Source organism: Gambusia affinis, linkage group LG03 (assembly GCF_019740435.1).
Source record: "Gambusia affinis linkage group LG03, SWU_Gaff_1.0, whole genome shotgun sequence".
Classification (NCBI taxonomy): Eukaryota; Metazoa; Chordata; class Actinopteri; order Cyprinodontiformes; family Poeciliidae; genus Gambusia; species Gambusia affinis.
Genome location: NC_057870.1, coordinates 12509701 through 12524539, shown reverse-complemented (window position 1 = coordinate 12524539; position 14839 = coordinate 12509701). Strand labels below are relative to the sequence as shown.

The window sequence follows — 14839 nt, the reverse complement described above, 5'->3', positions numbered from 1 at the left end:
TGTAGTTTTCCCGCCGCTCAACTTCTGCTTTTTCAGCAGCAAGCCAGATTGTAAAATTAAGTCACCATTAATCTGAACTGGAGTCAAAGTTATGCAACCAGTGGGTGTGTTGATGTGTTTGTTGATTATGAAAGCTGAAGTCAGTACGTATAGAGTTTGTGCCCAACCATTCCAGCAAGTTTAATGGTTTCTTGAGGACCAAATTAAACTTATGTTCTCTCTCTTTGATGATGTCTCCATGTTTAATTAAACCCGTCTGAGATTTACGAAACAAAATGCAACGACACGCAAGAGAGGTTGTGGGATTGCTTTGCAAATCGATGGTTGTGAACGTTTTACCTTAAAAAGGAGAGAAGTATTAAAGGATCCCAAATGGGATCTATTGCTGGGGAAATCCCAGGCCTGGAGGTGAGGGGAGCAGCAGCAGCAGGAGTCGGGGCTTAATGTGGTAAATCTGAGGCCTGAAACAGCTGAAAGAGACCTCTTGTTGTGGTGCAAGGTGTTGAAAGGCATGGAGGGACTGAGCATTCCCCTAAACACCGAACCCCACCCATCCCTAAAAAACAACACTCTGTGTCACCATGATGAGATCAGTCATACTCACTAGTTAGATGATATCATGTTTGGTACTTGGGGTTAAAAGCTTGGGGCCACGTTAGGAGGGGCCGGGTGTTTGTAGGAGGAGCGACACTCTTTGAAGGCTTGGTGAATTTGACACTAAATGATGTGTTGCTGCCAAAAGCTGGTCTTTTCTCTTACTGTGACTCTGACTTTGGCCTCTTTCACACAGCAGTTTTGTCATGCAAAGATGAGTCTCTCTTTGATGGGCTAGTTAGGGGTTTTTGAAATGAGGTTTTACATGGAAGCTTGTATCTTATATCTACTGTACTGCAGTAGATAACTCTCTTGATGTTTCTATGAATTATAAATGTAGATCGGACTAAAGCCAGCAGCTAGTTCGAGAGAGGCCAAGAAGAAAATAGCTTCCATCTTTACCATTTTCTTCAAATTTTAAAAAGGTTTTACCAGCTGCAAACACAGTTTTATTAACCTTTAAAATTCACTATCTGATTATTTGCAAAACAACTAATAAATATTTACACAGAAAATAGAAGTCCATCAATGATGTTCTTATTTTAAATGCATATCAACACCAGAACAGATGATGGGTGGCACTGACTGGAGTTCTCATTTTAAGCAGTAGATGTCACTACAACCTGTCTCTTTTCAATTTGTTTTAGCAGAAGAAGAATTGATAAAAAGTATATTATTAATACGGCTATAAGTGCTATTTTTCCACAAGAGGAGGCATCAAATGTGCCTCCTCTTGTGGTCATAATATACTATGCATAATCTTGCAGAAACCAGCCAAAGTCCAGACACCACTCTGTGGCTCTTCCTGATTTGCAAACATCACTTATGGTGGGTGCTCAAACCTTGCAAAAACAGGGATGTGCACAGCCAACTTGAAATGCCAGAACATGTCTCCCCTCCTGATTGTTTTTTGGTGCAAGGCGTCATCTTTGCTACGCTGTGGCTGCCTTGCTTAGGTTGACTTCAATATCTCTCGCCCCCTGGGTCCTTTCAGAAATCACACAGAAATGACATGAAGCATTTTTTAAAAGCGGGTTGGTTTCTGTAGGTTCATTGCCCTCATATTAAGGAAACTGCTGTAGAAAATCAGCTTCCTCTTGTTTTCAGACATGTCTGTCCAAGTAGTTTAATCCAGTGATCCTTAAGAGATGAAAAGGTTAATCCACCTTATCTTAACTCTGTCTGACTGGGAGACAGGTCAAGGTCTCCTAGTGTTTTGTCCTACTCAAGGCGTCTCAATATGACTGGTTGACGACCAGACCAAAAGCCCCTGTCAGCCCCACTGTTACACCTAGCTCCTATGTGTCATTGCTCAGTATGTGAGCGGTCAAAAACTGGCTGTTGGTTGTTATGTAACTACACGAGCCGATTATTTTTGGACACCATTTTAGGCGTACATGATAACTCACACATGCAGGTCATCCAGGTCTTTGCAGTTGGTATCTACAGCTGTCACAGTGAGCTGCATGAAGACTGTTAGTCAGTATTTATATTTATCTCTGGATGTGATCCCTGCTGATGTAAAACAGTCAAAGTACTGACGAACTACACAGTTGTCCTCCTGAGGCTGTGTGCTCCATAGTAGGATTAAAGAGGTGATAAATCTCTAACCTAGTGGGTTTTTGCTGCCTAAAACGTAACTGTACAGTGAGGAAACTACTTTTAGACATGCTAGTTACTTGAGTCTTAAAACCCAAGAAAGGTTCACTGCTACAGTATGTCAATAAAAATAGTTTTCCTACTGCTTTGATGTCCGCTTGGGATCTGGCTTCAATCCACTGTCAGCATACTTGTGGTTAGGCAACAGTCATGCCTGCGAACAGCTGTGAAGAAACTCAGCATCTCTGACACCGGGAGGAAAACTGATCTTGTCATCCTTTTGCCGTCCATGTGTTAAACAAAACCACAACAGACACCTGACAATAAAGATAGAGTTTCTCAGACAAGAAGGCAGAAGTTAGCTGTGAGCATGAGGGAGACGAGTGAAAAATCCTGAAGAGGCTGCCATGCCATCGTTTGGCCAACAGAGGGCTTATAGGGTCAGCTCTTAAACACCAGGCAGAGTCTTTCTCCTTTGGGAATAATGTGTGTTCATTCCTCTAGGTCACTGTTAGCCGTATGTTGTCACTCTCATCTAACGCTGTGAAAACATGACAATGGGCAGCAGTGATTCAGAAACATGTTCTATAGATAGACACATGTGAGGCTCCCTTATCTTTGTTGGGAAGGAAGTAATCTTAAGAAGGACATTTAGTTGGAACACAGAGGAAGAAACACACAGGTCTGAGGGGGGAAAGGCGCTGTTGGTGAGTCAATAGGAAGTGCTTTAGAGTCAGACGGCATAGCAAGGCTAGTCAGGCTGATGGAACGTATTATTCTTAAAATGTGGGACTTATGGTGCCTTGCAAGAGTATTCACTTCAACTTGTCAACACATAAATGTATTTTATGTGATAGGCAAATGCAAAGCAGCACATCATTGTGAAATAGAAAGGTAATAATCTATGGTTTTCAAATTTGGTACAAATAAATATGAAACATTTGGCATGCATTTGTCATATTTCTCTGTGATTGCAGTTGCAAGTCTTTTACAGTGTGTTTCCATCAGCATTGTACAACTAAAGATGAAAAATTCTGTCCCTGTTTTCTTTGTCAGATTAGATTGGGAGCACTGGTGAAGTTTTTTCAGTCTTACCACTAACTCCGGATTTGATTTTTGCCTGAACTTTGGGCCAGTTGAGTGTGCTTTAATCTAAACCACTCAAATGTATCTCTGGCTGTTATAAAGGTCTTTGCCCTGCTTGGACGAGAACCTCCACACCAGTCCCAGGTAACCTGCCGTCTCTAACAGGTTTTCTTCCAGGTTATAGATGTCATTCGCCCTCCCATCACATCTAGCAAGCTTCACTGATCCTCCTGAAGAAGGCACAGTGAGTTGCTTTCTTCATGTATAGATTAATTTTATAAAACTTTTCCAGTAAATCTAAATTTGAGCACACAATTGCAGCTCCTCCAAAGTTATCGTGGGCCTCTTGGCTGCTTCTTTACTTGCACTATCTTTGCCCAACCATAAGTTGACACCTTTTTACTAGCACTATACTCTTCCAAGACTTCTGAACGCAACTGTTTGTACTTGATTATATGCACAGTTGTCAAAGTGAAGAACATTGAATACAAGTGAATGAAACATTTTCCATATTTTTATTTGGGAAACAATTTCAAAGCCCTGCCTCAATTTTCTTCCACTTTACATTTTCTCTTTGTGGTGTGCTGCTTTTTGTGGCTCTAATGATAAAGTTAGTTAAAGTTTGTGGTTGAAACACAACAAAATGAATGCGAAGAAGGTTCAAGGGATAAAAAATACAAGTGTAAGTCACTGTTAAACACTCATCCATTCAGCCATAACTGGAGTTACAAAGCAAAGAGAAAGTAAGAGAAGTTCCCTATTTGGTTTTATTTTATAACTAGACCTCTTGATTCAGCAGATGTTAGTTAGTACAGTAGATTGATGTTGCACTAGGGCAGTAGTGTGACTCACCTAAATGCTTGAACCAGCACTTACACTATATTCCTTGCTGCCTTGCACACGCAGTTGTTTGTGAAGCTTTAATCTGATTAACTCCAGGATATTTACAGCTCTTAAGTCCTTGATTATCAAGGCTAATTTTTTTTCTGTTGCATGTAAGAAGAGAAAGAGATTTATTTTAAGAGTGCTGATGACCAAAACTGTAAAAAAAAAAAAAATGTCACAGCCCTATTATTACCTTGTGACTCCAGCTTCTGTGGGAATGTCCTGTTACCTGGAGGTAAAGTGCTGCATTCTTGCACTGATGTAATGGCTCTTTAATGAGATGGACTGTGTTGCTCTGTTTTCTAATAGCCAAGTCTGCCCACAAACAGAATTTCTCCCATCCTCCTACACCTCAGCTGCTTGTATCTCTGGACTGCATGCCACTATTCTGCTCACCCACAAGCAACAAAACAAATGCTGTGAATTTTCTCTCCCATCTCTAAACAAAAAACAAAAATAAAGGAAAAAAAAAGACAAAATCAAACAACGTTTAGCTTTCATTTTGCTCTGCTGATATTTAGAGAAATAATTTGAAAAATTGGAACAATGCTTGGTGCAGAACCAACTTCCTAACAGAGGTCGGTTTTCTTCCTATGCTTCCAAAATAAGTCCGTTATGTGTTTTCCAGCAGTGGCTTCCTGGGGCCGAGCACCCAGCTGATTCTTACCTCCCTGCTTAAATTCCCACACATAACCTTTAAATGGCTAGTGTGTGTTTTCCTTTCTGTTCGCCCGCAAATCACTCCCATATATCACCAGCGGACAAGGCGATGCGCTCGACTGCACATCTACATCCAAGTGCGCTGGTATGGGAAATGCTAAAAGCAGAGGGAGGCAGAGTGAGTGTAATTGCAGACATAACTTGATAAAGATGGCTGTTATTTGTAGTCACCTTGATGTCTTCACATTAGACGACATTTATGACTGAAGTAGAAATTATTTTCAACACTACCACTTCCATGAATCTAGGGATTTTTAGTAAGTAGCTGAAGACACCAAAGAAATACGTCCTCCTTACTATAAGGACATCTAGCTGCGTAATATTTCATATACAATGACTTTCTGAAGTATTAATGTGCCTTGGGCGTGTTCACATTTTGTCATGCTATAAGCATAAAACCATAAACTTCTGTGTATTTTCTTGGTACTTTATGTAATGCGTCAAAACAAAGTAGAACATAATTGTGAGGGCAATTATTATTATTTAATATTATTAATATTATTTCTTTTTTGTACCAAAAATTATCTGAAAAGTGGCTCTGTGAAAGCCTCTGAGGTTTGTCAGAGATCACTGCTTGTCCACCTAAACTGAGTGACCAGTCAAATACAGCATGAAGCTGTGGAGCAGCCAACAAGCCCATGGTATCTCTAGAGGAGCTGCAGAGATTCGTTTCCCAGTTGAACAACAGACGTAAACACACCCACATATTTAACGATAATCCTGAATCTGTGGCAAGACTTGGAAAAGTTATGTTTGCCGACATCCATTATGACTGAATTTCAGCTACAATTTCAGTCCCTAGATGTTCAAAGCTGATTCAGGCAAGCAAAAAAAAAAGACTACTGGAGTGAAGAGTGGCTGGGGCTGAATGCACCATATTCTTAGATTTATTTGTATGTATATTTCTGACAATCAAACAGAACAAAATGATCCAACCAGCTCTGACCATGTGCCCTGTGGGGGCAAAAAAATTTCGTCATATCTTGAAAAACAAGAGGGGGGAAGCCAGTGGGCGGTGTGGTGCAACAGTAGATGCTAGTGGCAACTTTAAAATTTGCTAGCTCCTTTTTGTCACTCTGTCATGGGAAAGGAAACACTGAAGTGTGTCTGTGTAGAGAGAATTGGACGGAGCGCAAAGCCCACGTTTCTCTCGGCTAACACACTGAGCTGGGATCATGCTCCTTAAAGACCCGCGGAGATCCCTGCTGGACGCTGCATCGACTTTCAATGGCATTTCACTCTGCTCTGTTTGCGCCCAGTTCCACACACATTAGGACGCACACACTCACTCCCGCCTCCTCGGGAACGGCTCTCGGTTGGTCCATCAGTCGGTCAGTCTTTATCCTTCCTCTGGCTGCGTGTGTTGGCGTGCGTGCGTGCGTGAATGTGTGTTAGTCCTGGACTGCGACGACGGATATGAGGAAGATTTGTCTTATGAAGGCTGCAGAGAGGGATTCAAACGCATGACCGCCGACGTTCCCAAAAGAGACAGTGGGGGTGACTGGGAGCTTTACGTGGGATATTTGAGCTGACGTTTTCTTTTGTCGCTCACATTTAATTTTGGCTGTAAATGGAGGCTCGTCGGTGGGAAAAACTGAGTTAAGGTCTTCTTCGTTGCCTCTGGGACGCTGACAGGGCAGTGCGGTTGCGTAACGCGCCTGGCAGTTTTGGAGAGTTTTATTGGTGGGGAAGTAAAGCGCTTCTCCTTCAGAAAGGATGAACAACTCCAAGAACCTCAGGGTAAGACTGCTTATTTCTGGCTTCAGGCTTCTTTTTTTTTTTTTTTTTGCTAAATGGAAAATGGAATTAGTGAGACGCGTCACGCTTTGAGTGGGTCGTCAGAGCCACGCATAAAACGCACGAGGCTCCGTGGTTTTACTCTAAACATCAACACTAGACAGCTTCAGCAGTTCCAGTCGTGTGTGCGATGACAAGGAGAGACTGAGTCCGGATCTCACAATCTGAAGTAGTCCTGCTTATCTCAGTGTCCGAATTATTGATCGAATCCATTGAAAATCGATGAAGATCTGGATTAATCAGCAGCAGATTGGAATTAATTGACAAACCTTTAGTAAATGGTTAATTTACCATTGAAATTAGCTCTTGTTCCAACTCTTTCACTCTGTTTGGTTATTAGAAATGTCCCATGTTACAGGCAATTATAATCGACTCCACTCAACTCAAGGCTTCACACAAATAGGACATCACTATGTTATCAGATATGAGTAAGATGATATTAGTGCAGTTGACCCACATCTTCCACTCATCACTCCCATTACTATTATCACAAATTCCCACATTTTCAGCATCTTTGTCACAAAGATTTTTATCAGTTGAAAGTAGGGCTGCAGAGTTTCAGGAAAATATTAAATTTGCAATACCACTGCTGAAAAATTGCAATATCTATTAATATTATCTTTTATTTTCTGGCACTTTATTTCATATGGTTCCCAACCACTCATCACAATCCTAAGCAGATCAGACCCTCAAGAAATACAGAAGGTTTGTCAACTAATGGGTACTGGATCACATGCGAAGTCGCCAAATATGTTACAGATATGCAGAGCATGAATGCATGATGCTTGAGTTATTATTTGCCAAATATTACATACAAGCAAATCATTTGCAAATGTGATATTGTTTCTTACATGATACAAGGAGGTAATGCAGACAATTGCACATGACACACACAGACACTGTAATTGTATAATTAAAGAAGAGATTAAAACTTTGAAAAGTTTTTTAATCCATTGTTTTAAACTTCCTAGACTTGGAGCAACTTCAGTCATTTAAGGTCAGGTGCTAGATACACGAGTAAAATAAATCTCCGAGTGTGTCGACGTAACAGATTGGATAAATATTTGGAGTAAGAACTTAAATCTTCCACTCATCAGTCTTTTTACTTCAGTTGTGAACAAATCTCTCCTAAAACCTCAGGAACTGGAACCAATTGTGCTGAAATTGAAAGATGGGTGTAAGACATGCATTCTTTTCTTGTAGGTCATTATATTTTTGAACAAATGTTTTTATTCTGAGTCCCTTTCCAAGCAAACCAAAATCATCCTTCTCGTGATCGCCTCTGCTTGACGGAGAAGAAGAACTGTGTCCTGTTGTGTGAGCACGTGATTGTCGGCCCGAGGATTAGGGTTCAGATTCTAGCCTCGTATGGATTGCAAAGGTCACGCGCATCAGTCAGATATTGAAAGAGCAGAACCGCATGTGTGTATCTTCATTTGTTTCTGTGCTGCGGGCACCTCCAAGATGTGTGTGTGTGTGTTCGGCGTGCTCCTACTACTGTTACAGCAGCCTCAGCAATCACTGATTGTTAGTGCTGAAAAGGTCACTGATGAGCGAGAGGATCTTATTAGCACTATGGCACCTGATGCAGTTTTCACATTAAAATCTCCTTTCATCGCATGGGTTAGTTGTGTTTGCTGCAGTCAAGCCGGTCCTCCCTGCTGTTAAGTGCTGTTTCTCTCGCTCTTTTTGTTGCGTTTGCATTTATAGAAGCGAAAGTCCGCACCCTCCCTCATCAGTCTGCCGGACGTGGAAGTCTTTGGCCCTCGTCTTACAATCAATAACCACTTACTGCGGAGGAGGTCTCTGTAGCCAAATCAGTGACTCTCCCTGTCAAGATAGGTATCTCCAGTGTCTCTTCTACTTGCATCTGTCTGCCACTCCCACCCTTCAACCTTTATTCACGTCTGGAGTCACAGTGTTTCTTTTCCTCTTGCCCTTACTGCCGTGTTTCTGCCGTAGAGGTCATTCAGTTTTCTCTGCTGATATTGCCCAGCACCGTTTCCCAGGAGTCTTCAGCCGATGTTGAGATTGGTCGAACTTCCTCGTCCTGTGAATCACTGGGGGTGGAGTGCAACCCATTAATCTAAGCACTGATCTGCATGAAAGCAGCTTTAGTAGAGGAATGTGAGAGCGTTTCCCCCAGAGCAAGCTGTCTGAGACTTATTATAAAAAATTTGCCACCTATCCTCCTCTCCTCCTCAATATTGCCTCCCCGCCTGCTGAATTCTAGATCTCTTAATCAGACTCACACACACTTCTTTTCTCTCGTAGCTTTAAATTTTCACGTTGCCCTTATCCTTGTTTTTTTAGATCCTGGCCTAAAATAAACAAAACAAGCTCAACACTGCTTTGCAGCGCTTTATAACTACATTATTACCTTACAAAATAAATTCTTGTTTCAAAAATGTCCTCGTATGAAACGAGACTGCAAAACTACACCAAAGGCAAAGAGAAGAGAGATTTTATCCCTTTTGTTACAAGATAAATTATGTTCAAGTAAAAACAACTCTTTGCACACATGGCTGTGGTGATGTTACAAAAGGCATTTGAATTGCTCCTGCTATTTCTCTCTTAGTATTTAAATGTTTTAAGTCCTCCTTACGGCATGCTAATGTGTATTCTGTGTGGTGCCAGGATAACATTTAAGGCAAATGTGAGAACGTTGCATGGGGACTTTTCAAAATTTGGCAACAACAAATGTCAAATCTGGCTGGTTAAGAGTACCTGGCTAGACAGAAATTACAGGATTTTTCTATCGGAGATCATTTTGAGCCAATTTCTCTCAAAATCCGAAACGTCTGACTGATGCATCAGACCGCTAAGGTGATATTCAAATCTGTCTGCCTGATCTGCCAACACAGATCACCAGGCTGACATCATTGAGCCCAGTTTGACCAGTTAGCCTCACCATGCATGCACTTGCAGCAAAGCCTATACCACCACCATTATTTCAGTTGACATCAGTGTGTGCAATGTTCACATTGCAAAGCCCTATTTGGAGGGCAGTAATTGGATGATGTGTTCTGAGTTATATGAACTTGCATTTTTCATGTAAATGTAATGTTTAGCCAGTTGGACAGAGTGTTGCAGCAGCAGATGCTCACAGCGGCCGCTAATGAGATCACCCACAAAAGGTCACAGAGTGATGGATTGAAAACTGGCATTTATCACACCTGACATCATCATCGCAAGATTTTCTCATATCATGGAGCATTAAGCAGAAAGGCAACTTTGGTTTAGTAGATGAAAAAAGGGTGACTTAAACAAAAAGGAGAAATACCAAAGGTTAGAACGAGGTGATGACCTTATGGTGCAGCAGAAGGATGTCAAGTGATTGATGGAGGAAAGAGCTCTGTCTCACGAGGATATATTCAGACAAGGAGCTAATGCAGAGCTGCTGGCTGAGGATCATGGTCAGACTCCATCCATGTCCATCTATCATGGCTGTCTCAGGGAGCAGATGCAGAGCTGTGCGCCATTCATCTCGTTTCTCTCCGACTCCCTGTCCAATACCTGCTACCTGCTGCGTGTGTGTTTTATGGCCGCTGTTGATGTTTTCCCTCATTTTACTCACCTCTATGCTGCTAATCAATGATGAGGTGCTGTTTGTTTAGCGGAATTGCTTTTGAGCTGATGATATGAGCAAAAACAGAATGAATGTGTGCACTAAATCTCTGAAGGTGTCAGTAAAGGGCTAAGGTTTCATTTTGCTCTCGTGGCTCTATGATGAAACGCTAACATGGCAGTATAAAATCAATAATAATAACAGCAGGGATTCAGTTTAGTGCTCTGTCAAACACATCCACAAACTCTCACTACGTCTTTAACAATCATCCACCTTCAGCCAGAGCAGTGTATTAGATTAGGGTTGAAAGAAAATTCAAAGCAAGTCTGATAAATATATGGCTGCTGCAAGTTAGAAGATCTGGAAGCAATTTGTCTACCTTAGGTTCTTTTCATGGCGCTATACAGTAACAGTATGTCCAATTTCAGTTCTATGAAATACACAAGCTGAAATTTGCCTAATACCACAACCACTTTCCTTGTGCATCGCTATCAATTCTAACATTTTTTAATATAAAAAATCAACAACTAATTGTTATTAACTGCAAATGATGAATTATTTTTGTAGTCTTTGAATTTGTAATTAGTAATGTATTCATCGTTATTTTATGTTAGCCAAGAAGGACATACAGGACACACAATCATGCACACACACACACACACACCTAGGGAGAATTTAGAGAGACCAATTTTATTATCTTACCTATGTATTTTATTTTTAGTAAAAACATTTGCGTGTTAAATAAAGACAAAAAAGAGAGAGAAGCGTCTTCTCACATGGGTTTGTAAATAGGTCTAAATATAGTGAAGGAGAGCTTCTATGAATCCCCACACTGAGCAGTGAATGACCTTATTGACCTTTGCTCTGTAAAACTTGGCCAAGTATGAGCGTGTCTAATATTTATAGACTGACTGGGCTAAGAGCCAAGCACATGAATATTGGGAAGATGTGATTTTTCAAAGACAATAATATTTACTCTACATTCACTTGCATGGCCCACTTATTCATTTTCTGGGTTAAAACCCAACTAACCCTTAATGACAGTGGATCTGAAGCTGACCCAGATGCTTCAGAGTCCCTGTTGGTCATAGTGAGAATTAGCATTGAGGTTAATGTTATAAATGCTTTAATCTTAATGAAAAAAGTGAACTTCTAGATACTGAAATGACACGGAATAAATTCAGATGCTCCAATAATATCAAGTGTCCTATTACACAAAATAATAGTTGTCAGTTTTTTATGCTACTCTTGCTGCATCCATATTATCCCATGTCCCCATTTCCTTCCAGTCCCCCTTTCTCATATGCATGCTGTGGATGTTAAAGATATAGCAGGGTTTGGAAACTGCTGTTTAGTAGATGAAGTAAAGTACACACACACACTTCTGCTCCTGGATTAAATAGCTGCATGACAGTGTAAATAGAAGGATTTTTAGCATTGTTGTTGTAAATTTAAAAAAAGTCCTTCTGTGAACCCTAATGTAAAACCATGGCTGCTAATTTGCACCTTATAAAATAGGATTCAAATTGTTCTGTTCTATCTGAATAATGATTGTGTTGCATGTATGCTGTCCCTCTACAGATAAATGGTAGAGTAAATCGGTGCGCAGAGGTGTACTGATGTAAATATGGGTGCTCTCCCTCCACTACCAATCTGTAAAAGATTTGCTGGAAGGCAGAGATAAGAAAAAAATCGCAATTGCTGGGATTAATTAGACTGTCTTTTGTTTTTGTTTTTTAGTTTTTTTTTAGTTTTGTTTTCAATCTCAGCTGGTCTTATTTGCTTTCTTGCCTCCCCGACTCATTTTCCCACTTTCTCCTGCTGAACAGTTGTGTGGACACATGTATGGAGGCCTAATGCAGTAGCCATTAGTAACCAGAGCTGACCGTAAGTGCTGTAAAGTGGCCAGAGGGTGGAGGCCAAGTGGTGGAATCTGGGACTAAGTGAATCTCACCTTACATATGTTCTCTTTGACATTAATATATCTGTCATTAATTTGTGCTTTGAGACGAAAACGGTCTTCATGATCATTTGATACACGGTGGTTTGTTCTTGTTATGTACTTGGGTTGGAAAATATCAATATTTTTTATTATCATCAAGCTTTGATACTAGAATATAGTTTTATTTCCTCCATAGACAGATTGCACCTCATGGAGAGTGTTGTTAAGAGTCTGTTGACAATTTTTTACTTTACTTGTTAAAGGCAAAATTGCTCTGTGGGGCAAACTGATAAAAGCAACAAATGCTTTTGTAAGCACTCAACATGTTTTGTTAATTTGAAGATATTGGCTGATACTGATATTTCTTCAGCTTTAAAGAGGCCATCTCTTTATTTATGGGTGATAAAGAGAACCACTTATTGTTTTAAGAATTTGGTAATTCTCTGTAGTCCTATGGGGAAAGACACGGACATCTTTATTTGACTTCAAATAAACAGGTAATGCTAAATATAGGTGAAGATTTGAAGTGATGTAGGAAGTAACTGTTGACACCTGCAATTAATCCTTTAATCGCAGGTAGTCACTTAAACACTTCACTGCTGAACAAAATAAGAATAATACAACAGCCCAATAATTGCAGCAGCAAACAAGTTACCACAAGGTAACTCTAGGACATCATAAAAACAGATGTGACACACTTGAAATGCACAAATTACAAAATTTTTGCAGCAGTTTATTATTGAGAGATGTACTTTTGCTATTTTTGGAAAATGTGATGTATCCTAATACCATATTATGACCTAAACGTGGTTATCACATGTGATGTGCTGTAGCTCTATCCCACCCCAACACTGCTCTGCAGCAACACTCTGATTTCATAGCAGTTCATTTACTGAACAGGACGGTCAAAACACTGAAAGAATACTGCTCAGGTAATGCGTCGGTCACTGTAGCTTCTAAACTTCCCAGATTCTAATCCAGCAAGGCAATCTTAGGTTACATCAGTCCACAGATGCTTACCCTGGCAATCGTAAGGGACCAAAGAATCTGCTGTCCAGAGCCAAACACTGCAGAATCTTCTAAAATATATATATATGTTTTTTCAATTTAAATAGTTTTGGTGTGCAAGGGGAAGCCACAGCACATTATTTAAGTAGATTGTTGTACTGATGTCAGTGAAAATATATTCAAAGTTACTGAACTCCATTACTCTAAAAGAGATTCTGGTCAATTTGCTTCTTTGCCTTTTCATACTTTTGCAGTTTGTGACTATTTGTGCCAAACCTTTGGTCTGCTACAAGACCTTTTGCACCTAAACTGACTTAAAATGATGTTCTATCCAGTCTGCAGCAAGCAAATGTACTCATGTGACTCTCATGAAGCAGGGGCTCAGTTATATTAGGCTTGATTGTTGTTCTTAATCTAGTTTGTATGAGGGACTGGCCCAAATGGGGTCGAGACAATGGAAATAGTGTTCAGCTTAAAGTTCTTAGAAAATAATATACAGAAATTATTTGTGATAATTTACTTTATTATTTGCCTAGTTAAGTTTGAGATGTTTTTTTTTTACAGGTTGTAGGTTGGCGCGAAAAATCAACACGAGGATACAACAGATGTATGACTTGGTGAAGTGAAATATTTACTCTTTCTTCCTCATTTGCTCAGGGATGTTTACGGATTCTTTACATCATACTCTGGATTTCTTGCTCTTTTTGTGTTCATTATGCAACCAGCAGCAGTGTCTTTGCCTCCCTCTTTGCTGATTCTGGGAAATTTACTAGAATGCAGGAATTTGTTTGGGAGTCTGCATCATGTCAGTGAGCCTCTCAAATCAAAAGTTCAAAGTGTTGCCACATCATAGTTGGTGAGTTCTGCTCACACACAAGTAGCCTCACTCCATTTTGTTTTCCTGTCATATGTTGTCGAAAGTCAGGGCATTGGATCGTAAATCTGGCATTAAAGACAGAATCTAAAGCAGCAGAATGGCTTCTGAATCATGTTAGAGTCATATTTACCTTGAGTTACCTGTAAGTGCTGTATATCAACTTGAAAACTGGAGTCACCTCCTTCATGAATCACATATATATGCAGGCACAACCTCTAGCTATATCTCATCTGTCCCTTTCTCTGTGCTTTCAGCCTGAGGATGAAGGACTGGGGTTGTGTAACATTCTGGGGTTGCACACAATGTCGTATATTCCTTTTCTGTACTTTTTGACCTTACTATGACAATAAAGTGACTAAAAAAGGGGAAATAAAATCCTTGAAAACACTAAAGTCAAGTGGTCCGATCATTTGAACAGCATTACGCATGCTAAGGTTGAATTGTTTTAATTGTTCTCATGGTCCTTGGGTTAGCGGTTTGCATTGGCAACAAAAGGATTCCCTCATTCATATTCTGTAAAAGAAAGGATTTAAGAGCAAAAATTGCGTAGAGATAACGCTAAAAGGCTCGGGGTGTTATCCACCAGCCTTTTTGTTAAGGCAGACTGAGGACTGAAGGTCAATTTAATGATATCTGGTTCCGGTCTCTCTCTGCTCTGAAATCCTGCTTCATGAATATTATAATGAACTGCATTCATTCAAAGCCTTTGCTGGTCGATAGCTGTTCAATGAACCCCCGCTACACACACACACACACACACACA

At 40.3% G+C, this 14839-nt stretch overlaps 1 protein-coding gene across 7 annotated transcripts in view; it reads left to right on the top strand.

Annotated features, from left to right (window-relative positions):
- The window catches only part of rtkna (rhotekin a), a 62999-nt gene that overhangs the window by 27627 nt on the left and 20533 nt on the right, over positions 1–14839 (top strand). The window contains exon 1 of one of the 7 annotated variants that reach the window (XM_044112878.1): positions 5993–6215. The exons of 4 other annotated variants lie outside the window; for them this stretch is intronic. Coding sequence is in view for 2 of the 3 variants with exons in the window: in XM_044112881.1 (XP_043968816.1) it covers positions 6601–6624 (24 nt within the window). In the remaining variant the exon portion in view is untranslated. Of the gene's footprint in view, positions 1–5992; positions 6216–6258; positions 6625–14839 lie in introns of those variants that run through there. 2 more of the 7 variants (XM_044112881.1, XM_044112877.1) reach the window with 2 other exon arrangements.